General features: G+C 42.5%; 1 protein-coding gene across 5 annotated transcripts in view; it reads right to left on the reverse strand.

Moving 5' to 3' along the window:
- LOC136871886 (myosin-IIIb) overlaps positions 1–27,538 on the reverse strand; it is a 320,961-nt gene that overhangs the window by 223,841 nt on the left and 69,582 nt on the right. Inside the window, exon 1 of one of the 5 annotated variants that reach the window (XM_067145552.2) lies at positions 17,674–17,764. The exons of 3 other annotated variants lie outside the window; for them this stretch is intronic. In XM_067145552.2, the coding sequence (XP_067001653.2) occupies positions 17,674–17,717 (44 nt within the window). In that variant the 5' untranslated portion in view covers positions 17,718–17,764. Of the gene's footprint in view, positions 1–4,390; positions 4,510–17,673; positions 17,765–27,538 lie in introns of those variants that run through there. One more of the 5 variants, XM_067145556.2, reaches the window with a different exon arrangement.

Genomic DNA, 27,538 nt, shown 5'->3' on the forward strand with positions numbered 1-27,538 from the left:
GAAAGCCATCTGCATCTTGAACTAATGAAATACAAGATACTTGGACTTTCAACCATTAGATGTCTCTACCATCGGCCTATGTGCCCTCTCTGGCGGGATTAAGGACAATTCTTGAGGGAATTTCAATTTTCAAAGTTTGTTAACCTTAGTTTTTGTAGATTGTTTTTTTATGTGTTAAAGTTGTCAACACTCCTACGGCTTCCTTCTTCCTTAGTTATTAACCAATCAGGAATTTTGTATTTTTCTACCTAATTAAAATTAAGGGTGTGTACAGGCATCCTGCCTATCTGAAAAGAGTTCTGGAAACTTCCCCTCGGAAATGCTATAAAAGCTTGGCACTTTAGGACCGTATTACCATCTTCATCGCTCGGATCTAGTGAGTGCGGCGTGTTATTCGGAGGTAGGGGTTGCCTGTCGCCCCTCGGAAGGCCCAACTACTCAAGGTAATGGCAGAAATTTCTTAACATGTGATAGCTCCAGGCAGATAACTTGAGGGGAAGGTATCAAACTTCTAAAATAATAGTTTAAATGTAAATTTTTGGTAAGTATGAGGACTCTGTTCAAATCCCTGCTGGGAAACATGTACCGGTAAATTAAGAGAACAAAGAGTGTTCACCCTCTGTCGATTCCCATTGAACTTGGTAGGGGCTGACTAAAATTTTCTAAACCTCTACATCAGGGTCAGCCAACTGGCTGGCGTGTGGTGTAAGAGGGCCCGTGTGACGTCGGAGAGCACATGTGACGTATGAGCACAGAAGGTGGGGAGACGCTGTTGTAGAGTGAGACGAAGAGACAGCCTCGCTTTGTAGTAAACACGTGCAGTGGTGTACGTAGTGGTGGTGGTAGTGGTACAGTACGTATGGATTAACCGAGCACATCACGGTGCGACAAGCCACCTACCCCTCCGATCTTTTTATCCTTATGGGAAGATCTATATTTATTTGTTGAAAAGATAGGATTGCTACAGCTAAATGTTTAGTTTGTGTATGCAGAAATAAAGTTGCTTTATAACTCTTGTGCTACTTCATAACAAAGTTACGTTACAATAAAATATGTAGAGAGAAATATGTACTACACATGCCGCATTGTACCTGCAGCTCTTGGGCCTCCCCCTACGAATGACGTTGTGTTTCCCCTCGCCCCTCTAGCCATCACTTCTCAGTTACAGTACTAAGTACTTCGTTTCGCTGCCCGAGCAGAGTGTGTGACGTGTTACCTGACATCACACGTACACGCAGTTAGCTGACCCTGCTCTACATTCTTCACACTCATTCGGCATTTAATATTTCTCCTTTAGTCACCCCTCTGCTACGGGCTTTACGTCGCACCGACACAGATAGGTCTTATGGCGCCGATTGGATAGGAAAGACCTAGGAGTTGGAAGGAAGCGGCAGTGGCCTTAATTAAGGTACAGTCCCAGCATTTGCCTGGTGTGAAAATGGGAAACCACGGAAAACCATCTTCAGGGCTGCCGACAGTGGGATTCGAACCCACGATCTCCCGGATGCAAGCTCACAGCCGCGCGCCTCTACGCGCACGGCCAACTCGCCCGGTAGTCACCCCTCTGTAGTATAGGCTTAGCCTCTGCACCTTCGGGCTATAAAGCCCATTTAGGGTTTTAAGAATTTTTCCTGACAGGAGTGCAAGTGTTTCACCTCCTAGCCTTTTGTCCATGGCCGTTCGTGTTAAACCTTTTACTTCAAGGCCATTTAGAACGGACACTCATTTTCCCCGTTCATTTGGTAATTGTTTATAGACGAGTGTGTAATAACAGACTGTTGAGCAAAGTGACTGTTAACACAATATTTTGAAATTTGTAAGGCATAATTATGTAAGAAGTTTGTGCTTCTTACAAGGGGGCGTTCCCTACTCATCACCACCGATTTCGCTCACATTTATAAAACCTACAGGGCTTGCCTAGAAATGAAAGTACCCGAAGTGGGAACTCCAGATGGCCAAGCGTATAGGAAATATAAATAAAAATGTTGACGCGGCTCTCGCACCGTATAAGCCACTTACGTTAGCATGCACGCCGAGCAGTAGTTGGTGTAGCGGTAAGAGCTCGCACTAGTAATTCGATGGTCGTGGGTTCGACGCCCCGTGTGGAGACTTATATCCTCTCAACTTTTATATTGATGATGCTTGCTGATGATGATGCTGCTTATTGTTTTTAAGGGGCCTAACATCGAAGGTCATCGGTCCCAACTTTCTTTTTTATGTTATTCATTTTCCAATTAAGCAAAGAGGTGAATAATTCATTTTATTTATTTATACGCAAAAGGCATAGAAAAGGTAAAAAATTGGGATTTCATTGTCAGACTTTTTTCTACCTGCCCCAAGAATCTATTGTTTGTGTACAGCCGCCAGGAGCAACCTTCACTTGTCAGGTGAAAACGAATCTTACAGCGAAACAACTATTCACGTTTATGGCACATTCTCCAAGGAGGGGAGATAGCCAATAAAGGAGAAAAAAAGAAGAATTTCTGTTTTAACACGTCGGGAAAGTTCTTCTTCTTCTTTTTCTTAATCTTAATCTGTTTACCCTCCAGGGTCGGTTTTTCCCTCGGACTCAGCGAGGGATCCCACCTCTACCGCCTCAAGGGCAGTGTCCTGGAGTTTCAGACTTTGGGTCGGGGGATACAACTGGGGAGAATGACCAGTACCTCGCCCAGGCGGCCTCACCTGCTATGCTGAACAGGGGCCTTGTGGGAGGATGGGAAGATTGGATGGGACAGGCAAGGAGGAGGGAAGGAAGCGGCCGTGGCCTTAAGTTAGGTACCATCCAGGCATTTGCCTGGAGGAGAAGTGGGAAACCACGGAAAACCACTTCCAGGATGGCTGAGGAGGGAATCGAACCCACCTCTACTCAGTTGACCTCCCGAGGCTGAGTGAACCCCGTTCCAGCCCTCGTACCACTTTTCAAATTTCGTGGCAGAGCCGGGAATTGAACCCGGACCTCCGGGGGTGGGAGCTAATCACGCTAACCACTACACCACGGAGGCGGACCGGGAAAGTTCGCAACTCCAAATTTTCTACAATTATGCGCTCATTAAAAAAATGACGTCTTGTATGTCTTTTGCATATAAATAACTAAAATAAAATAAACTAAAATAAAATAAAATAAAATAAAATAAAATAAAATAAAATAAAATAAAATAAAATAAATGAATAATATAAACATTGAGAAAACAGTCTCCACACGGGGAGTCGAACCCACGACCATCAAATTACTTGTCCGAGCCCTTACCGCTACGCCTACTACCGCTCGGCGTGTGCACTAACGTAAGTGGCTTATACGGTGCGAGAGCCGCGTCAACATTTTTATTTTTATTTTCTATACGCTTGGCCATCTGGAGTTCCCACTTCGGGTACTTTCATTTCTAGCCAAGCCCTGCATGTTTTATAAATTTGAGCGAAATCTGTGGTGACCAGTAGGGAATGCCCCCTCTTGTTAGAGGCTGGATTACAATAACCCTTTGGAGATCAGTCTCCTGGAATGTAAATAAGTGGAGCAAACATGCTCTTGTAAAAGTGTACCTGTTTAGAGCTATATTGCTCCCCCATTGTACATTATTGTGTAGATAACTGTCTCTATTGTACCTGATTTTTGGACTATAGTCCGCTGTTTTCATAAAAGGTGACGAGCTCATTTTGTTATTCTATTTAACTGTTATTTATTCCAAATCACATTTTAAAATAAACAAAACTAAAAATTAAAAAAAGAAGGAAAGAAATAAAATTTCAAAATTTAGTGCTTAACTTATGTTCTGGTCATTTCCCCAGTTCACCCATTCACTCCGCCATCTTCTTAGACCTCTCTGTTCCACAACATTTCCCTATCAATAATAATAATAATAATAATAATAATAATAATAATAATAATAATAATAATAATAATAATAATAATAATAACCGCCTCTGTGGTGTAGTGGTTAGTGTGATTAGCTGCCACCCCCGGACGTCCGGGTTCGATTCCCGGCTCTGCCACGAAATTTGAGAAGTGGTACGAGGGCTGGAACGGGGTCCACTCCGCCTCGGGAGGTCAACTGAGTAGAGGTGGGTTCGATTCCTACCTCAGCCATCCTGGAGGTGGTTTTCCGTGGTTTCCCACTTCTCTTCCAGGCAAATGCCGGGATGGTACCTAACTTAAGGCCACGCCCGCTTCCTTCCCTCTTCCTTGTCTGTCCCTGTCCGACTCGTTGGCTGAATGGTCAGCGTACTGGCCTTCGGTTCAGAGGGTCCCGGGTTCGATTCCCGGCAGGGTCGGGGATTTTAACCTTAATTGGTTAATTCCAATGGCCCGGGGGCTGGGTGTTTGTGCTGTCCCCAACATTCCTGCAACTCACACACCACACATAACACTACCTCCATCACAATAACACGCAGTTACCTACACATGGCAGATGCCACCCACCCTCATCGGAGGGTCTGCCTTACAAGGGCTGCAATCGGCTAGTAATAGCCACAAGAAATTTATTTATGTCTGTCCCTTCCAATCTTCCCATCCTCCCGCAAGGCCCCTGTTCAGCATAGCAGGTGAGGCCGCCTGGGCGAGGTACTGGTCATTCTCCCCAGTTGTATCCCCGACCAAGAGTCTGAAGCTCCAGGACACTGCCCTTGAGGCGGTAGAGGTGGGGTCCCTCGCTGAGTCAGAGGGAAAAGCCGAACCTGGAGGGTAAACAGATGAATAATAATAATAATAATAATAATAATAATAATAATAATAATAATAATAATAATAATAATAACAATAACAATAATAATAATAATATTTTTTGCGAGGGAGTGTGGAAAATCTTTCAGGAGACACTCATGAAGGGTTCACACTCCACAAGCGTGTGGAATTCCTGCCCACTAAAAACCACACACCCTTTTCCCACGATGTGTATCTCCGCCCCGGAACCGCTCTCGCATTACTTCAGGGTGGCATCGTGCTTTTAACCTATCAGGCTTCTTCTTTCTTGGTTTCTCCTTTACTGACGTTCACGAGCATACAAATAACTTTTTCTATCGTAGGATACTTTCTGCATATGCACCTCTCTGATCCCAACATTCCTGGTTCCGTAACATCACTAGGACAATAGATTCTGGTGTAAGTTCTCCTTGAAATGAAAACCTACAACCTGTTTTCAGTCATTGACCGCGACAGGGATGGAATGAATGAAGCTCCTATCTTGCGGTGAGGATAGGAATTGTGCCGGCTTCCGAGCCCTGTCGCACTCCTCTGGGTCAATGATTTATGACTGACAGATGCAATAAAATGTTAATGGAGAGTGTTGCTCGAATGAAAGATGACAGAGAAAACCGGAGTACCCGGAGAAAAACCTGCCCCGCCTCCGCTTTGTCCAGCACAAATCTCACATGGAGTGACCGGGGGTTGAACCACAGAACTCAGCGGCGAGAGGCCGACGCGCTGCCGCCTGAGACACGGAAGTTCTTGATCAATTTTTGAACATCTTCTTCGTGTAGATCACTGCTTACGTACAAAAAAGGTGCGAAGTACATCGCCAGCATCATTACAATAAATACATAATGGATCGTTCGCTCTGCCTATTCTATGTAGTTAAAGGTGTGCAGATTAAGGGCTTTGGAATAGGAATGTCACACGTTATTACTATTGTCAGTGCAATAATGGCTCTCCACATTGCTTTAATTTCTACTGAATGTATCTGTGTGTTTAGAATTTTTTTTCTATCGGTTTTACGTCGCACCGACACAGATAGGTCTTGGCAAGGCCTAGGAGTTGGGAGGAAGCGGCCGTGGACTTAATTAAGGTACAGCCCCAGCATTTGCCTGGTGTGAAAATGGGTAAGGTAAAGGTTATTCTGCCCGAAGGCAGGTCCGAACCTCCGCAGAGGTGTTCCTGAGCCGGAGTTTACGTGCGGTAGGGTGGCCAGTTCCTTTCCTCTCCTCCATTCCCTTACCCCCCCACCAACAGCGTGTGGCAACCCATCCAACTTCTGACCACGCCCAATGTTGCTTAATTTCGGAGATCTCACGGGAAACCATCTTCAGGGCCGCCGACAGTGCGTGTTGCCTACAAGTTGTGGGATCTAGGGTACGCTGTTATTGTTGCTTCACACCTGCAAAATGATTCCGGTGAGTGATAGTTTTTTGCGTGTGGTTTATCATTTAACATTTCACTTGTGTTTCAGATCGCAGGCCAGACATCTTGGCCGAGGTCAGTGGATTTTCGAAGACCAAGTCCATAGCACAACACTACAGTAGAAGTCCGAGAGTCCGGCACGTTCGGGACCGGCCCGGTGCCGGATTACCGAAAATGCCGGACTATCAGGCGGTACCTCTTACTACGATATAGGTTAAGGCGTACCGCGAAAACGTCCGACTCGTTGGCTGAACGGTCAGCGTACTGGCCTTCGGTTCAGAGGGTCGCGGGTTCGATTCCCGACCGGGTCGGGGATTTTAACCTTAATTGGTTAATTCCAATGGCACGGGGGCTGGGTGTATGTGTTGTCTTCATCATCATTTCATCTTCATCACGACGCACAGGTCACCTACGGGTGTCAAATAGAAAGACCTGGACCTGGCGAGCCGAACCCGTTCTGGGATATCCCGGCATTAACAGCCATACGACATTCCATTACCGCGAAAACAGCTGTTACACAGCGTTTTGCAGTAAAATGTTGATCAGCAGAATCATTAGTTTAATAACACACTCCTATTTTCAAACTATTGTTCCTTATTCTCATTCCATAATAATGCCGGAGTTCATCGATGTTTTTATCTGTAAGTCTTCCTATACCATTTAGAGACTTTCCATCTACAACTTCCCTTTTCCTTCTGTCCGCTTCAGTTTTTGAAGGCATGTTCCCATCCGTTTTTGAACGTGGCCCATACAATCAATTTTTGAAATCTGTTTTTTATCGTATGGTTGGCTTCCCAGTACTCAGTGTAGCACACAGCCTGAATATTTCCAGAAGATATATTTAAGTCAGTAAATGCATAACAAATGGATTGTAGAAGATACATTTCCACTATTAACTTTGAAATAATAAAAAATACACTTCGATTTGTTTCGACAAATAATGCATCAAATTGTTCACGAGAGATCATTATTAAGAGATAATAACATTAAAAAATTCTGGAATGATGCCGGACCATCGGGCGTTCCGGACTGTTGGATGCCGGACTAATGGAATTCTACTGTATATCATTCTTACGCACAATTTCTTTGTCATTCTGATCACAATTTGCCACCTTTTTCGATACAAAGAGGTAGGTAACTGTAGTGCCAGTCATTTATTACTGCGTAAGTCCAGTTCTTCGGCCGAAGAAAAGATTTAGTCCAGCAGGAGCAAGTGTATCTTCTTAACTGAGAGCTCAGATACAGCTCAGGTGCAGTGTTGTGTTGTTACTACTCAACTTGACTTTACCGAGAAACTGTGACAGTTCAGTTCGCAACGTCAGCTGCCGGAAATAACGACATGACGTGTTCAAGATTAGCTCTAATGGCTCATCAGTGTGACACAGTTCCGTCACCGCGGACCTTATCTTCTTTCTAACAAACCGCAATGATTTTTTGCCGTGTGGTCAGATGTGATCAGTTCCTCAAATAGTACGACATGAAAACAGTTTTAAATTTCCTTATTACATTCTATAGTACAACAGATAGAAATTTCAAACTCTGGTTGGTTGAAATTTAAGTACTATTATGAAAGTTTAAATCGTAATGAAGACCTTACAAGATAATGTGTTGGAGGATTGCTATTGGCCCTGTTCAAGTTAAAATATACCAGGAAATATTTCGACACCACCTCCCCCTCCACCCAAATCCTTAATCCATTTTTCTGAAAATTTCTCTAATATCTCGTTTCTTGTAATACCCAGCTCAGCCATACCATGTTTAACTTCGATGAACCATAGGATTTTGTGTTTTGGGATTTTTACCGAAGTGATCAAATAATATTCTCTTTTTTAGCCTTTTTGGGTTCGTCTGGACCAAATGACCGTAAAATATAATCATCCTTTTTCTGATATTCTCCGAAAGTTTTTCATTTTTCAAACAAAGTTATTTATTATTTTTCCTCCATTCATCTTCATTTTTCCTTGGACCAAGAATATTCCCCAACACTTTTCTTCTTTTCTAATCCATCAATTTGTTTGTTTATATATATGTAAGATCAAACATTCAATTACATACAGACACTCCGTTATTTACTATGCTTTGTTTGTATTGACATTGCCTTTTTGTTGCAAGTAACTTCAGTAATTGATAAGCCAGTTCCATTATTCTGATCTTGTTTTGTTTTGCTTCTTTATCGAGACCATTAGACTTAATCATTTCTCCGAGATAAGTAAATATGTTTCCTTTCTTAACTCTTCCATCTTTGTCGTATTCCGTATTGTCAAACGAAATGTGTATCCCTAATTTTTCTGCTGTATCTTTCAAAATGTTGATTTTTCCGTTGCAGTATCTGTATTGTCTGATAGAATAGCTAAATTATCTGTTCAATTTAATGTCTGAGATTTTGTATTCAATTCTGATTTCCTTAACATCTTTTCCTTTGAGTTTTATTTTCCATTCTCTGATCTGAACGTATTGGAGAAAGACCATTACCTTTTCCAACCCCAGTTTTAATTTCAAAAGGTTTTGAGATTTCCAGAAAAACCTTATTTTGGATGTGTGTTTTCCTAGATGCAGATCAATTATGAAAGAGTGATTGATTTTAATGAACAACTTTACATTATATAGATGGTTAGACGGGGGCGAAACGCTGGCAACCAGGAATGAGCTAGCTGGAAAAAAAGAATTATAATGTCCAATAACGGACCATTTATATTGGTATTACAACTTTAGATTTCCAAAATCTAAAGGAAGATACGCGACGTGGTTGTGGTATCACGAAGGACAAGCAAAATCGAGGTGGTGATGAATTTTAAATAATAAGTTGGACATTGGTGATGATGATGATTAATAATATTGGCTTTACGTCCCACTAACTACTTTTACGGTTTTCGGAGACCCAGAGGTGCCGGAATTTAGTACCACAGGAGTTCTTTTACGTGCCAGTAAATTTACCGACACGAGGCTGATGAATTTTAAGGACTACGCAAGAGATTTTGAAAATTTCCGAAGATGTCCATTATTGTAGTGATTATTAATAGTTGACGATTTCTGTCGTACCTGGCAATGATCGAAAAATTCTGGTCTAGAATTCTCTCTTGTGTTTCCTGGTGTGTACTTGAATAAGACGTTACCTTCATCGAATGTCGGAGTTTTAAATTTGACAATGACGACATGAAAGTAACCGAGCTGTGGACTAAACTAGTAATGCTATTTTCAATACAGTGGTGTGTACGTGTTGGTTTTAAGGCGTTTCTTTATACAGTTCAATAGGCTTGCAGACTAATACGTAATAGCACCTTCCGGCTCAATTATGAATGCAGTGGGAAGCTACCTCACTTTTCTTCCTTCTTTTTAAAGGTAAATGTAATTTACTGTGAGGTCATTGTTGACACTGTAATGTGTGGTCAAATTTCTTCAGAGGCATGCAACGATCAATGAACCAATCGGCGCTCGTTGTGGAGGTGCTGAGATTAGTCGCAGTCGTTGTTCGGACATTTGGTACCACACGTTGAGTAATGTTGGCTATTTCCTGGAATTGTTTTTCATTTCTTTCAGGATATGTGGGCTTGTTTTGTACATAGATAATTTAACCCGAGATACGGGGACACACATTCTTGCTAATTACTCATCATCATCATCTGTTTACCCTCCAGGTTCGGTTTCTCCCTCGGACTCAGCGAGGGATCCCACCTCTACCGCCTCAAGGGCAGTGTCCTGGAGCTTCAGACTCTTGGTCGGGGGATACAACTGGGGAGAATGACCAGTACCTCGCTCAGGCGGCCTCACCTGCTATGCTGAACAGGGGCCTTGTGGAGGGATGGGAAGATTGGATGGGACAGGCAAGGAAGAGGGAAGGAAGCGGCCGTGGCCTTAACTTAGGTACCATCCCGACATTTGCCTGGAGGAGAAGTGGGAAACCACGGAAAACCACTTCCAGGATGGCTGAGGTGGGAATCGAACCCACCTCTACTCAGTTGACCTCCCGAGGCTGAGTGGACCCCGTTCCAGCCCTCATACCACTTTTCAAATTTCGTGGCAGAGCCGGGAATCGAACCCGGACCTCCGGGGGTGGCAGCTAATCACGCTAACCACTACACCACAGAGGCGGACGCTAATTACTCGATGATTGTAAAACACTCTCTCAGTTACTCTCATTGAAACATTTTCTGTATAAGCTGTGGCAAAATCACGGTCTCTGTCCGTTAATTTTCTCCCCCTAACTCTCTGAAACAAGAGGGGTGGAGGCAAAATTGAATTCACGTATCTGGTGGAATCAACTGTTGTCTCGAAAAAGAATTCACTCTGTAATTATTCCGCCGCTCATGGCGCACCATATAAAAAATGTTTCGTCAAGAAGGGGTACTTCATGAACAATAGGTACAGTAGCGCTTCAGTAAAGATTACTTTGTATACACACCGGTCTCGTCCAAGAACACTAGTAAACAGGCCTATGGGTCTACTTCTCCGTTGTGTACACCATTTGGACTCCACTCTCAAAACGTGCGCCTATGCAGAGGGTCACTTGGTTAAAGAGCTTGTGCCACAGCTGTTTTATATGGCTTTCAATTGGCCAATTTAGTAATTCTTTGCACAGAGTCAACTGATGCCTGTTTGCTGTGAAATATGTCATAGTAATTTTTGTGGGAATTCTCCAAATTATGACCGATTTCATCTAATATTTCTTCGGTGAGAATTCTATACTGCCTATCAGGTTTCTAGACTGAACACCACCCATGGCCTGACATGTGTTAAATAAAGAATGAATGGATTGTTGTACGACTGTAACTTTTACATCCGGGAATCATTCTGCAAATCGTCTTTGAACTTTACGAGATGACAAGGTAGTGCATACAAATCATAAATACCTGCTACGCGTACAAAATAAATGAGTCATATTTCACTTCATAATTATATACAGAAATAAACACACAACGCGTAGTAGTTGAACTGCAGTCAACCATTTCAGATCCACACTAACAGACGGCGAGGAGTTAGCGTCACCTTGTCCACGTCACCAGCTGGACGCACATGTGATCAGTAGGAAAAGCCAGCCGGTTCATAGTTCGTTGGATCTCTCTGTATTGCCTTAATCTTTACAGGGCATTTCTTTCTGAATGATGGTTGCTTGAGTATTCAACCTTATAATCGAGTTAGCGGACAGAGGGCAGAATGACTCAGGTCGTAGAGCACTGGCCTTTTAGCCCAAGTTAGCTGGTTCGATCTCGACTCAGGACAGATAATTATTCGGCTCCAAGACGGAACTCTGGAATGGTTCCTAGTACCAGGGCTCGAACTGAGCTCCTCTGCCAGTTTTGTGATGGAGTGATATTTTTTATTAGACTTGGGTTATTTTTGATTTAGGACTGTTTTTACAGGACGTCCTCATTTATCTTCGACGGAGATTTATCGTTCTGTTTGAGTCGGATTTATTGATAGGTTTTTAATCGTGGAAGGGATTTTTAATTTTAGGGCGGTTGGGGTTTACTGTGTTCTTGTTCTAAAATTTTAAATAATGTAGTAGGGCCTACTTCTGAATCCTATTCATGTCGACTACCGAAAGTATAGACAGCCGTAGATTGCGTGGTAGGTGTGCTATATCGTGGTCATTTCCAGTGCTTTGACAGTTGGGGTATTAATAGGAGATGAACCAAGCTATTTATTGATATTTGAAGGTGTTCAAATTCACCAGCTTCGTGCCCGTAGATTTACCGTCTTGTAAAAGAACTGCCGCGGAACCAAATATATTTCCTGTGCCAATTCAAGAGGAGGTCAGGAAATGTAAAGTATATTGGACTGGGAGTTGCTAAGACAACTAATACAGAGATTCGTTTGTTAATGAGTACAAGTAAGAATTCAGGATGACAGTCACGTCTCATTCGCCACACGCTGTGAGTGACTGTTCCTTATTAATCACCTCACATTCTAGTAGCTAATTGCTTGCGAACGGTACGACATGCAAAGTAATTGCCTACGCAGAATGATTTCAAGGAAATTACTGAAACATCTAGTTAGAGGAAAGTATGAATCCAAGAGAGAAAGGAGAGCAGGTCGTGTGATTTTAGAAAATGGAGAGTAATAAATCGTGAATAGTTTGAAATGTTTATAGAGCCATTCTCTTTTATAGTAAGTTAATATTCCTTTTTATTACACTACGCCGAGAGCTGGAAGGTAGAGTCCAGCAGAAGTACTGTAGGTTTCCCTCAGTGAAATTCCTACAGTTTTAGCGATTTCACTTGACATATGTTAAACGTCTTTGTAAATAATAATAATAATAATAATAATAATAATAATAATAATAATAATAATAATAATAATAATAATAATAATAAATGGAAAACTTCAAAGGCTTCTACAAAGCAAGTGTCCGTGTGGTAAGGATTGCGCAGCTAACACCCGTCAGGTTCTTCTACTTCTTCTTCACGCATGAATTTACAGATACGGTACACACATACACGATAACCGATTTATTAAAACAAACTATATCTTTATATCTAAATTGTTTAAATAACTAATTGTCTCTGGTAAAGCACGAGCAAAATCTCTGATGTTGCGACTGTACTTTCTTTTTGGACACACAGTGATAATATACTGGATGGTCTGCTTAGAGGCACCGCAATCGTAGATAAGTGTAGAAATTATTTTCAATTTGTAATGAGAGCCTGCGCAGTTACCATGGCCCGATCGTATCCTGTTGAGAGCAGACCATAATTTCCGAAACTTATAATCCAGGTGTGGCAGAGTTGACTCAGGCCTAGTACCTTGTCTTCCCTGCCATTCTTTAGTTTTGATACTGAAGTTGGTAGTCTAATTCTATTCCAGTTCTTATTGATGGATTTTGAGACGTAGACGATTCAGATGGACGTCAGCGATGTCGCTTGTATCAGTGATACGACATCGTACGACATTGCCGAATGGACTCTTTCCCACCCACGTTTATGGCATCCGGTGGCTGACACTCCACCACTGATTCATAGAGAGGGATACAATTGGAAAAAGAGTTCTTAAAGGTCATTTACTTTCACCTTTGGAAACTTAGAAAACAAGAACGAAAATTATATTGTGTAATTTTTCGTTTCGTTTACAGACCTGCTTTAATCCGAACCAATACGCAAGTCTGTTCACCTTCCTCTCATATAAAAACTACTCGACTGATCGAGCTCAAATTTGGCAAGTTAACACAGGCCTGTTTCTATTTCATGATGACGGCCATTTATGTGTAAAGTAGTCAAAGTCATGTCCGTACAGGCAATGAAGGCCCTTGGAATGGTGGAAGGTAAAGGCTTCCACTCTCCGTAACCTCGGCACTTGATGGGGTGGGGTGGTTAGCTTTACGCCCGGCCGCCTTTGCCTCCAGGAATTAATCTTGTACTCATTTCTGGCGTAGGCTGAGTGAACCTCAGGTCCATATGCACCTCTGGAAGTGGAAATTTTGTTTCTTAAATTTTTCGACTTCTTAACGGGGAATCGAACAGAGCACGCCTTTACCGCCTCGCCCAGACAGCCCTTCATTTATATGTAGGTAAGTACTAAAGTAGCGCATGATTTGTAGCCTACTAGGTTCTACAATTAAAATGAAAACCTACAAGCTGTTTTCCAGTCAATGACCGGGTCAGGGATGGAATGAATGAAGCCCCCATCTTGCGACGAGGATAGGCATTGTGCCGGCTGCCGAAGCCTGTCTCACTCCTCTGGGGCAATGATTAATGACTGACAGATGAAAATAATGATAGTGGAGAGTGTTGTTGGAATGAAATGATAGTGGAGAGTGTTACTGGAATGAAAGATGCCAGAGAAAACCGGAGTACCTGGAGAAAAACTTGTCCCGCCTCCACTTTGTCCAGCACAAATCTCACATGGAGTGACCGTGATTTGAACCACGGAACTCAGCGGTGAGAGGCCGACGCGCTGCCGTCTGAGCCACGGAGGCTACTTATGTTCTACAATGATAACCAAAAAATAACGACTGGTATGTTTTGCTAACAATCCTATAAAACAGTCTATAAGAATTTGGTGATGACGATTATTATTATTATTATTATTATTATTATTATTATTATTATTATTATTATTATTATTATTATATTCCTTCTACTATCATGAATAGTACGATACGCCAGATTATGAAATCTTGCCCTAATAATAGATTCATGAATGTGCAAGTAAGTACTCTTAAAAGTCAACCTACTTCTTCGGGATTCGAGCCCGTAACTATGAACACAAAAGGGGCGAGCATCTAACTAGCTGTAATGCTCAACTTTTAGGATATTTAATAAGTGATAACAACTGAAGGTAAACAACTACTCTGACATTTCAGACCGACTGATCATTTTACGTATATGGTTAGAATTTGCGACGTAGTCTATCGTCGAATTCATTGCCAATGAAATATCAGAGAACACACTGAAGTATAATTATGGTACCAACAACTTTTCACCGAGCACTATGGCTGCTGAAAATTGTACCGATAATTCCCCTTCAGAGAGTTCTTGGGCACAGTGATAAAAGGATCTTGCACCGATAATTCCACTACAGAGTATTTGCCGACACAGAGTACACAGAACATACTTTAAAGAGTAGACACAATAGTTGTAGCATATTTGACCGATAATTCCAATTAAGCAAGCAGGCTTTTCGCAGATGATGTTATTCTGTACAGAGTAATAAATAAGTTACAAGATTGTGAGCAACTGCAAAATGACCTCGATAATGTTGTGAGATGGACAGTGGGCAATGGTATGATGATAAACGGGGCTAAAAGTCAGGTTGTGAGTTTCACAAATAGGAAAAGTCCTCTCAGTTTTAATTACTGCGTTGATGGGGTGAAAGTTCCCTTTGGGGATCATTGTAAATACCTAGGTATAAATATAAGGAAAGATCTTCATTGGGGAAATCACATAAATATGATTGTAAATAAAGGGTACAGATCTCTGCACATGGTTATGAGAGTATTTAGGGGTTGTAGTAAGGATGTAAAGGATAGAGCATATTTGTCTCTGGTGAGACCTCAACTTGAGTATGGTTCCAGTGTATGGGACCCTCACCAGGATTACTTGATTCAGGAACTGGAAAAAATCCAAAGAAAAGCAGCTCGATTTGTTCTGGGTGATTTCCGACAAAAGAGTAGCGTTACAAAAATGTTGCAAAGTTTGGGCTGGGAAGACTTGGGAGATAGGAGACGAGCTGCTCGACTAAGTGGTATGTTCCGAGCTGTCAGTGGAGAGAGGGCGTGGGAGGACATCAGTAGACGAATAAGTTTGGATGGTGTCTTTTAAAGTAGGAAAGATCACAATGTGAAGATAAAGTTGGAATTCAAGAGGACAAATTGGGGCAAATATTCGTTTATAGGAAGGGGAGTTAGGGATTGGAATAACTTACTAAGAGAGATGTTCAATAAATTTCCAATTTCTTTGCAATCATTTAAGAAAAGGCTAGGAAAACAACAGATAGGGAATCTGCCACCTGGGCGACTGCCCTAAATGCAGATCAGTAGTGATTGAAATGATTACCTAGCATATAACCTAATTCCATTTTAAAGAGGTGTAGAACATATTTATCCAGCGCATTACATCAGTAATTCCTTTTTAAAGAGGCACTGGACACAGTGGTTGAAAAATATCGTACCGATAATTTTGTTTCAAAGATATGTCCTTTACGAAGGTTGCAACATACTGCACGGATAATTTCACTTAAAAAAATACGGAATCCAACATTTGCTGCACATTACACCGATAAATCCACTTCCCGGCAGCTGTATTGTCTACTGCGTTGCTTTCTCGTTACCGCGGAGTGGAACAGGAAATGAAAAGTTAATTAATGACAACAAAACTGAGGAAGTGCATGTCTTTAATGACTGTGAGAATTCGCAGGCAATTAGACATTAGTCATGTCTTGTTAATACAACCTCCTGTTGCTGACAGGGAAGGTTCTTAAAAGGCTCTGTTAACGCCGCATTCCCCTGCGGGTACATCCTGCCTGTCGTAAGTAGGCGACTAAAAGGGGCCCCAGGGGCTTTCAACTTGGGAGCATGGGTTGGTGACCACGGGGCCCTTAGCTGATTCTTGGCATTGCTTCCACTTACTTGTGCCAGGCTCTTCACTTTCATCTATCCTATCCGAGCTCCCTTGATCAACTCTTGTTCTTTTCCGACCCCGACTGTATTACAGCATTCGAGGCCTAGGGAGTCTCATTTTTACGCCCTTCGTGGTCCTTGTCTTTTTTGGTCGATACCTTCATTTTTCGAAGTGTCGGATCCCTTCCATTTTTTCTCTCTGATTAATGTTATATAGAGGATGGTTGTCTAGTTGTACTTCCTCTTAAAACAATCACCACCACCACTGTTAAAGCCACACAGTGGCGCCGAGGAAGAGGGTGGGTAGCAGGTGAAATGTGATCCAACCATTAATTTTTTGAATCATGTTTCATGCCAATGTTTTGTTTCTACAGTGCTAAGTATAGTTTGGATGGATTAGGCCATAAGACATGTAATGAATCATACCTACCAACAATTCATTATAAGCGGTATAAGCGAGTTATTCTGTATAGAGTTACAGGATTGTGAGCAACTGGAAAATGACCTCTATAATGTTGAGATGGTATGATGATAAACGGGCTTAAAAGTCACGTTGTGAGTTTTAAAATAGGAAAAGTCCTTTCTGCTTTAATTACTGCGTTGATGGGGTGAAAATTCCTTTTGGGGATCATTGTAAGTATCTAGGTGTTAATATAAGGAAAGATCTCCATTGGGGTAATCACATAAATGGGACTGTAAATAAAGGGTACAGATCTCTGCACATGGTTATGAGGGTGTTTAGGGGTTGTAGTAATGATGTAAAGGAGAGGGCATATAAGTCTCTGGTAAGACCCCAACTAGAGTATGGCTCCAGTGTATGGGACCCTCACCAGGATTACCTGATTCAAGAACTGGAAAAAATCCAAAGAAAAGCAGCTCGATTTGTTCTGGGTGATTTCCGACAAAAGAGTAGCGTTACAAAAATGTTGCAAAGTTTGGGCTGGGAAGAATTGAGAGAAAGAAGAAGAGCTGCTCGACTAAGTGGTATGTTCCGAACTGTCAGCGGAGGGATGGCGAGGAATGACATTAGAAGACGAATAAGTTTGAGTGGCGTCTTTAAAAGTAGGAAAGATCACAATATGAAGATAAAGTTGAAATTCAAGAGGACAAATCGGGCCAAATATTCGTTTATAGGAAAGGGAGTTAGGGATTGGAATAACTTACCAAGGAAGATGTTCAATAAATTTCTAATTTCTTTGAAATCATTTAAGAAAAAGTTAGGAAACAATAGATAGGGAATCTGCCACCTGGGGCGACTGCCCTAAATACAGATCAGTATTGATAGTACAGTAGTAAGTTGTTGGTATTTTTCTACCTGGGTATGAAAATAACTGCAGGTGACAAGAGAAAGGAAAATATAAAGTTTAGAGCAGCACACGTCAGTGTGGCTGAAATATGTTACCGGCTCTTAATGATAAAAACTAGACACAGCAAAGAAATACGAGATGTTGTAAACAGGAACACAAAAAATGAACTCACTCGGCATTGTGTGTGCGGTACATAAAACTAGACCTACTTGGCATGTAGTCGGTACAAGTGTTTCTTCATCACAGACGGCATCCTCTTCCAACAGACAGCAACGTCCTACTGGGATCTCTTGTAGTCTGTACACACGAAGTATCGCAAGGAAGTACAGTTGGCGTATCCTGGGGAGGAAGTGTTTATGCTTACGTAAATCATGTGCAGTGTTACATTTAGCTATGACAGATAATATGTTGTCATTGAGGAAAACTTGTTCGCTAATTCCCCCTTTGCGAATATATCACAATGAATTTGATTAGGAAATATCCTAATAGTTTCCTCTCGAAGGTGAGTAAGCAGATGATAATTTCAAAAACTTTAATAGCCTTGCAGGTGAAGGATCCACTGTAACCCTTCGAAACTCGTCAGAGGGGAACCTAAACACATACGACCGAGCTCGATAGCTGCAGTCGCTTAAGTGCGGCCAGTATCCAGTATTCGGGAGATAGTAGGTTCGAACCCCACTGTCGGCAGCCCTGAAAATGGTTTTCCGTGGTTTCCCATTTTCACACCAGGCAAATGCTGGGGCTGTACCTTAATTAAGGCCACGGCCGCTTCCTTCCCACTCCTAGCCCTTTCCTGTCACATCGTCGCCGTAAGACCTATCTGTGTCGGTGCAACGTAAAACAACTAGAAAAAAAAAAAAAAAAAAAAAACCATACGCTGCAACAGGTTATTTCAACTCATCGTTTGATGTCTAGAGAACCCTGACGCTGCACCGCGTGTGCCTAGGGCTGACGTGCCACTGCTGTTGTTGCGGCTGTAGTGATGTAAGGTGGTGGTGGTGGTGGTGGTGGTGGTGGTGGTGGTGGTGGTGGTGGTGGTGGTTATTGTTTTTTTTGCTAGGGGCTTTACGTCGCACCGACACAGATAGGTCTTATGGCGACGATGGGATAGGAAAGGCCTAGGAGTTTGAAGGAAGCGGCCGTGGCCTTAATTAAGGTACAGCCCCAGCATTTGCCTGGTGTGAAAATGGGAAACCACGGAAAACCATTTTCAGGGCTGCCGATAGTGGGATCGAACCTACTATCTCCCGGATGCAAGCTCACAGCCGCGCGCCTCTACACGCACGGCCAACTCGCCCGGTGATTATTGTTTTAAGAGGAAGTACAACTGGGCAACCATCCTCTATATAACACTAATCAGAGAGAAAAAATGGAAGGGGTCCGACACTTCGATAAATGAAGGTATCGGCCAAAGGAAGACAAGGGCCACGAAGGGCGTGACAATGAAAGACGTAATACCGTCGGGACCGGAAAAGAACAAGAATTGACCAAGAAAGGTCGGATAAGGTAGATGAAAGTGAGGAGCCTGGTACAAGTAAATGGAAGCAATGCTAGAACTCAGCTAAGGGCACCGTGGTCGCCAACCCACGCTCCAGAGTTCAGAGCCTCTGGGGCCCCTTTTAGTCGCCTCTTACGACAGGTAGGGGATACCGTGTGTGTTATTCTACCGCCCCCACCCACAGGGGGATATAGTGATGTAAGAACGCATGCATTTGGTCCAACACTACAAACCATTTTAATGACTTTTGCAGGGAAAAAGTGCATTGATTGGTGCTACAGTGGGGCAGAATTCGTCGTACTGGGCACTGAAATAACTTCAGATGTCAAGAGGAAGGAAGATATAAAGTTTAGACCAGCCGAGGAAGAGCAGTCTTAAGGAAACACGTCAATGAGTCTGAAACATGCTACTGGCTCTTTATGATAAAAAGAAAAAGTACGAAACAATAATATTGCAGAAGAAATATCTTGAAAATTTCCCGTCTTTAAAACCATATAACTTGTCCGATTGTAAAGATGCTATTTGCTTTACGTCGCTTCGACACAGATGGGTCTTATGGCGACGATGAGACAGGAAGGACCTAGGAATGGGAAGGAAGCGACCGTGGCCTTGATTAAGGTACAGTCCCAGCATTTGTCTGGTGTGAAAATGGAAAACCATCTTCAGGGCTGCCGACAGTGGGGCTCGAACCCACTATCTCCCGAATACTGAATACTGGCCGCACTTAAGCGACTGCAGCTATCGACGATTGTAAAGATGATGGTTACCGTAAATCCCTTACATACTGTATTTCGACAATGGTTTAGACTCCAGTGGAACACAATTTTGAAAGATAGGTTTTACAATATGCCAGGCGGTCTCCTTGCATTTTTAAGAACTTCAAACAAAAGTAGTTTCCGCATTTGCAGGTGAAATATTTTAAAGAATTCCCCTTTTAAAAACCATATGACTTGCCCGATTGTAACAATGATAGTTTCCGTGAACCCCTTCACATATTTCGACAATGGTTTAGAAATGTCGAAGAAATGCGCCCGGATTGAACATTTTATGACGCACTTTTCTGTAACTTTCGAGAAGTTACAAAGTTACAAAGAAAATGCATTTTATCTTTTTGTAAAATTTCTGAATTTTAAGTACCTGTACACATGCCGGACTTTATTTTGTGACGTGACTGACGTGCTGGGCAGGATCATTTTTTCCCGTTCTCGAATCAAGTAATCTCGGTGAAGGCCTTATATAACTTACTGGAACCACACTCTAACTGGAGTACTGTCAGCGACTTATACGCCCGCTTCTTTAAGTCATTACAATAAATCCCTAAATGCCCTCATAATCATCTGAGGAGATCTGTAAACTTTATTGACAATCCCGATTATGTGATTGCCCCAATGAAGATGGAACTTTCATTGTTGGAGAACGATTCTGAAGATTTCCCATTTTTAAAGCCATATGGCATGTCCGATCGTAACACTGACAGTTACAGTGAATCCCTTAAATACTTCGACAATGGTTTAGAAATATCGAAGGAATGCCGCCTGGATTAAACGTTTTTATGGACGCACTTCTGTAAAATTTGAGCAGGCTCCAGTCAAACTTCGAAGAGAACTGAAGGCTTCAAATTAAAGCAATTTTAAAAGATAGGCTTTACAATATTTCAGGCGACCTCTTTGCATTTTTATGAATTTCGAACAAAAGGAGTTTCCGCGTATCCACGTATTTGGATGCAAATCAGTCGCGATGTTTGGCTATACATATGTTTGCAAACATACATTCTCGATCATGAACCGAAGTAAGGGTAAAACTTTGCTGATCAAACAATTTTCCATGATACCACTAAATACATGAAACAAAAAAATTAAATGTTGGTTTTCATCCTCATCCTCATCCTCATCATCATCATCATCTGTTTACCCTCCAGGTTCGGTTTTTCCCTCGGACTCAGCGAGGGATCCCACCTCTACCGCCTCAAGGGCAGTGTCCTGGAGCTTCAGACTCTTGGTCGTGGGATACAACTGGGGAGAATGACCAGTACCTCGCCCAGGCGGCCTCACCTGCTATGCTGAACAGGGGCCTTGTGGAGGGATGGGAAGATCAGATGGGATAGGCAAGGAAGAGGGAAGGAAGCGGCCGTGGCCTTAAGTTAGGTACCATCCCGGCATTGGCCTGGAGGAGAAGTGGGAAACCACGGAAAACCACTTCCAGGATGGCTGAGGTGGGAATCGAACCCACCTCTACTCAGTTGACGTCCCGAGGCTGAGTGGACCCCGTTCCAGCCCTCGTACCACTTTTCAAATTTCGTGGCAGAGCCGGGAATCGAACCCGGACCTCCGGGGGTGGCAGCTAATCACGCTAACCACTACACCACAGAGGCGGACTGGTTTTCATCCTACTAATTACTTTTACGGTTTTCTGAGACGCCGGGGTGTTAGAATTTTGTCCCACAGGAGTTCTTTAGCATGCCCAGTAAATATACCAACACGAGGCTGACGTATTTGAGTAACTTCTAATACCACCACCGGACTGAGCCACGATGGAACTTGCCAACTTGAGCTCAGAAGGCCAGCGCTCTTCCGCCCGAAAGTGAGATAATAACTTCGTGTCCGACTTTCATCACAACGTGTGGCATTCCCACGATAGCAGTTTAGTAACCGAACAAGTGGCTGTGCTGTTCTGGGTCACGTAGCTATCAGCTTGCATTCGGGAGATAGTGGGTTCGAACCCCACTGTCGGCAGCCCCGAAGGTGGTTTTCCGTGGTTCCCCATTTTTTCACCAGGCAAAACCTCAATTAAGGCTACGGTCGTTTCCTTCCCACACCTAGCCATTTCCTATCCCATCGTCGCCATAAAACCTATCTGTGTCGGTGAGACGTAAAGCGGATTGTAGAAAAAAAAGTACATGAAATAATTGTGAATTTCTCTGTCATAGCCAAGCATCAAAAATTGAAGGGGATATTTTTCTTCCATATTCAGTTTTGAACGATCATTTGTTCCACATCATAATCACCGAAAGGATAATATTCATATGAACTAGGGGGAAAAAATATATAGGAACGTATTTACGCGAGACATTTGCATAAAAACTCCTTGGTGGGAGGTACATAATTAAGTTAAAAATCGGATTACATTGGAACAGGATATTATTTACGATGAAGGGAATTCAATGAACTGTTAGTATCAAATCTCCATACCGGAGGATTAAAAGACGAAGGCTTCTTCTAACCAAATAATGCGGCATTAATTCGTATTGTCTTTTCGGACCAATGTTCATTAATCATTATCATCATCTTCCTGACCTCCTTCCGAAGTTATTGGGGTTGGCACTAACAGTATACGCTTAAATGTATCAAACACTAGCTTTTCTTGATCTCTTTATCCTATGATTGCATTTATTGAATAGAAACATTACTCTCTTCGTAAAGTTTTGAAATCGGAAATGGCCGTATGTTCACCAACATAAACCGTACCAGCTGTACTGCTAAGCTTTCTCTCTACTCGGTGAACGCAGATTCAGCTGATGGTGGAAACTGTTGGGGATCCAACCAACCTTCGGGCCGAGAGACATCCAACGAACCAACCAGCCCACATTTTTCAATGCCAATCATTTAACTTATAACTATAACATTATTTTAAATGTTTATTTAATAATAATAATAATAATAATAATAATAATAATAATAATAATAATAATAATAATAATAATAATAATAATTCGTGTGAGCATTGTTAGCCTGGTTGCAGCCCTTGTTAGGCAGAACTTCCTACGATGGTGGTATGGCAAACTGCGTGTTAGTGTGGGGAGGGAGTGTGTTGTGTGTGATGTGGAGACTAAGTTGCAGGAATGTTGTGGACGGCACAAACACCCAGTTCCCGAGCCAAGGGCATTAACCTTTTAAGATTAAAATCCCTCGACCTGGCGCCCCAACGATCGAAGGACAAGCCGCTGACCAGTCAATCATGGAGCCGACCATTTAATGTAATGAAATGTATACAGTGTTATGAGTGATGCTAGTAATGCCATTCCTTCTGCAGCCAGTTCCTACTATGAATGGTGTGAAAATATTGCTCATAGGATCGGTTGGTGCATGCATTTCAGTGGGCTTGGCAGACTCTTATGTAATAGCTACTTCTGGCTCGGTGAGGAAAGCAACGGGAAACTACATCCCTCCTCATTTCCCTAGTACGCCTCTTCAGTGATGCCTAGGCCATCCATGACAGCTGATGGTATAGCTGTTGAGGATCCAACCAGCCTTAGGGTCTGAACATACAGGGCCTATGTACTTTAGCGGCGTATTTTGTCAAAGTAAGAAACTAAAACGCACTTCTTTTCATCGACGTCCGGGGACAGTAGTGAGACATTATGCAGCAAGGCTAATCATGACGCTTGACTCACTTCTTACAGCTACCTGTTTGCTTGTTTTTACTACTCGTTCACGAACATTTTGGGTAAGTAAGATGAAAAAAGTCATTTCTTTTACAGATAAAACGATGCTTCATAGCTCACAGCAAATGAGGAAAAGGGAGGAGTAGTTAAAGACAACATTTCAACTAAGGCGCTTGCAAGGAAGCCCTTCCAACTGTAAGCCTCCAATCTGATTGAGATTTGGTACAGTGGCTTAGTTAGCTCCTGTCAGTCAAAGTTTGCTCATTAAAGCACCGCATAGACAGGAGTGAGCGGCGGGAAGCAGGTAGAGATGGGGACGTAAGGTGTGTGCAAGAGAGAAAGAGGATAGCGCGACACATGAACTGGCTGACCTCTACCTGCTTCTCGCCGCTCACTCCTGTCTATGCGGTGCTTAAATGAGCAAACTGACACCCCAAAACAGGTGCTAAATATATGATTGGGCATCTCATTTTGATATGGCTGAATGAAGCATTCCTACTGAAGTCGTTGTACCAAATCTCAATTACAGTTGAAAGGGTTTCCTTGTTAGTACGGGGCTTGATGACGTAGCCTGTATAAGAGGAGCCGCACCAGAGTGGAAGGAAGTGGGGTGCGTCATGTCCTGTGCATGTTAAGGCGCGTAGTGCGTGGCTTGATGATGTATATCTAAGGAGTCTCAACAGAGCGGTAGGAAGTGGGGTGCGTACTATACACACGTCATGCCTGATGTGAGGAAACCCGTCCTGTCCCATCAACTAATTATACCGCGTACTGGCAGACAGCGCGGCTCTCGTCTGGATCGCGGCGGAACTCGGACAAGGTCGCTCGATTCAGCATCTCAACAATAGTCCTAGTTTTATTTCCCTCAGGGTTGTACGACTGTAGCTAAGCGGTAGGCTACTACAGGGCTTTGAGGCGAATCTCTGATAGCGCCCTTGGACTATGTTCAGTTTTTCACGAATCTTTTCGATCAACTCCTATTATTCGAACCTTCAACGTATTGAAACACTACAGTAGCCGTGGAAACTTGTTTAGTGCATTTCCTTCTGAACACCAGGTAAACACTGACATTGCACTTTTTCTAAGGTGGCATCTTCTATCTCCATTTCAAAGCCAACAGATTAAAAACACGCAGGCCAGAACATTAAAAAAAAAAAAAAAAAAAAATTAACGGCGGCCGCTTTGGTGAGAAGCCAGTGACTATGCCCCTACCTCCGCTCCCGACCTTCCTCCTTTTTTCAATGTCTTATAGGATGCATGACAATTCCGAACGTCACATTTCCTAACGTGCTGAAACCCCAGTGCCACGGCGCATTGCGTGTTATGTCGTTCTTGCTGAGACGTATCCGAGTGTATGCTTACTTGAATTATTAAAGAGGGTAAACACGAGTATTACCAGCTCTACTTCACATTTTCCCCTGTTTTAGGACTATCGTGTTTATAAGCTGAATGTGAACACCTTTGGTCGATTTCTTTCAGTATCGATTTGGTCATATAGTCAGTGCCACTGTCAGATTATACAGCGGATTTACAGGTTTTGATTTGGATATACAGCATAATGACAGGGGCTGCCTAGCCGAGACGGTAAAGGCGTGCTTAGTTCAGTCAGAAGGACATGGGTTCAATTCTCTGTCAGGGAGACGAAACGAGATTTACGTTTATGGAGCAGCGTATGGTACTAAGGTTCACTCAGCTAACACCAGAAATGAGTACCAGGAAAACTGCTGGGGCAAAGGTGGGCCGGGCACAGAGCTAACCACTCTACCCTACTTAGTGGGGAGGTTACTCCTCCAAGCGCCTTCATGGCCTGTACGAAGATGGCTTTGCGTTGCTATATAATAATAATAATAATAATAATAATAATAATAATAATAATAATAATAATAATAATAATAATAATAATAATAATAATACATTGTGAGAAAGTTTCTAGGAACGATTTTTCCTCTGAGTTACACCAAACAGCACGAAGATTCAGGCCGCAGTTCCGGTAATATTGAAGGACAGATTCCCAAAAAGGGTAGATAGAAAAGTGTTTAGGGACAGCATATGTCCACATTTGTTGTATAGAGAACTAGTTACAAATAGAGGATTGTGGCGGCGATTAGTAAATTCACAGATGCCTGCAGACTGAACGCTGAACGGCGTAACAGTCTATAATGAAGATGTATGTGATGAAACCGTTCACTACAGTAATTATTTATGTTGTGAATGTTTGTAAATATCTGTATAGTTTCATAATTAAAAGGGTGACTCCTTACTTAGGCCGAGTCAGCCCATTATGTTACCGGCACAAAATGAGCTTTCCTAAAGGGAAATAATAATAATAATAATAATAATAATAATAATAATAATAATAATAATAATAATAATAGCGTGACCTCAGCTACCATGAGCAGATATTTCAATTTGACGCCATTTATGTTACCTGCGAGTCAATTTCGATGTTCCATTTTCCTCTACCAGATGGGAGAGTAAACCAGATCTCATCAAGGCGATCTGTGGCTGAATTTTAATTAATTTTATCGGATAAACAACAAGCGTGTCACCACAGATCTTTTATATATCGACATCGTACGTCATGGAATGCCGAATCAACTTCTTTCCGCCTTTCAACAATCCGACTACCTTGGCCGAACTGACCCCATGATCTAGGGATCAGGAGGCGAACACTCTACCATTTACCCTTACAGGGAGCTATTTGTATATATAACATTTTTCAAAAAACTAATTACATTATTCAGTCTACGCTTTCAATGCCGAGATAGAAGGTTCACATCACGTAGTTCAGCTAACGTTATTCAAGGTTGAGGTGAACTACAAGTGACCTCTAAGGGCTGCCTGGCCGAGGCGGTAAAGGCGTGCTCGGTTCACCCGGAAGGACGTGGGTTCGATTCCCCGTCAGGAAGTTGAAGAAGTAGAGAAACGAGATTTTCACTTCCGGAGGTGCACATGGCTCTGAGGTTCACTCAGCCTACACCAAAAAATGAGTACCAGGTTAATTCCTGGAGGCAAAGGTGGCCCGGGCGTACAGCTGATCACTCTACCCCACAAAGTGGCGAGGTTGCGGATAGTGGAAGCCTTTTTTTTTTATATAAGTGACCTCTGTCCTTAAATTGCCTCTTGAGGCAGACAGTGTTCTATACATTATGTTATGATAAAAATGACTGTTTACTTAAGAATCTAAATAAAGATAGAATTTGCTTTACGTCGCACCGACACAGATAGGTCTTATGGCGACGATGGAATAGGAAAGCCTAGGATTGGCGACTGTGGTCTTAAGGTATAGCCCCAGCATTTGCCTGGTGTGAGAATGGTAAACCACGGAAAACCATCTTCAGGGATGCAGATAGTGAAGTTCGAACCCACTGTCTCTCGAATGCAATTAAAAAATAAAGAGTGCGTAATGTGACTTGTGGTCCATCCTGTTATAACCCTGTTAACATCATACCATCAAGATTCCTCGTATTGTCAATATAAACAAGCCTACCTTAACACATTGTGGGTGACAGCAAGTGTTCTGTCCTGTGAGGAACATCTGATAATACATATACAACCGGGCGAGTTGGCCGTGCGGTTAGAGGCGCGCGGCTGTGAGCTCGCATCCGGGAGATAGTGGGTTCGAATCCCACTGTCGGCAGCCCTGAAGATGTTTTCCGTAGTTTCCCATTTTCACACCAGGCAAATGCTGGGGCTGTACCTTAATTAAGGTCACGGCCACTTCCTTCCAACTCCTAGGCCTTTCCTATCCCATCGTCGCCATAAGACCTATCTGTGTCGCTGCGACGTAAAGCCACTAGAAAAAAAAACATACGTACACAATGTTGATCAACAGATCTGATCTTCACTTTCATCACGTATGCGTCCTATAGAGAAAGTCATGGTAACCAGGTTCCGTCTAAATAGACATAAGCTCTTTAAAGTCAACCTTCCTTCCTTCGAGAAAGTGTTTGTAGAATGGATTAATGCTTAACATTATAGTACCGCTCCAAAATTTCACCAAAATAACAGAAGATCTGTCTTTGCTTATGTCTTAATGTCTCAGTTACGTTTTCGATGATTCTGATTGTGAGATGGGATTCAAAAACCCTCATCTCCTGAATGCAAGGTTACAATTTCACGACCACCTGGTGACAGAAAATTTAATAATAATAATAATAATGATAATAATAATAATAATAATAATAATAATAAT

This window comes from Anabrus simplex, chromosome 4, assembly GCF_040414725.1.
Source record: "Anabrus simplex isolate iqAnaSimp1 chromosome 4, ASM4041472v1, whole genome shotgun sequence".
NCBI classification, from domain to species: Eukaryota; Metazoa; Arthropoda; class Insecta; order Orthoptera; family Tettigoniidae; genus Anabrus; species Anabrus simplex.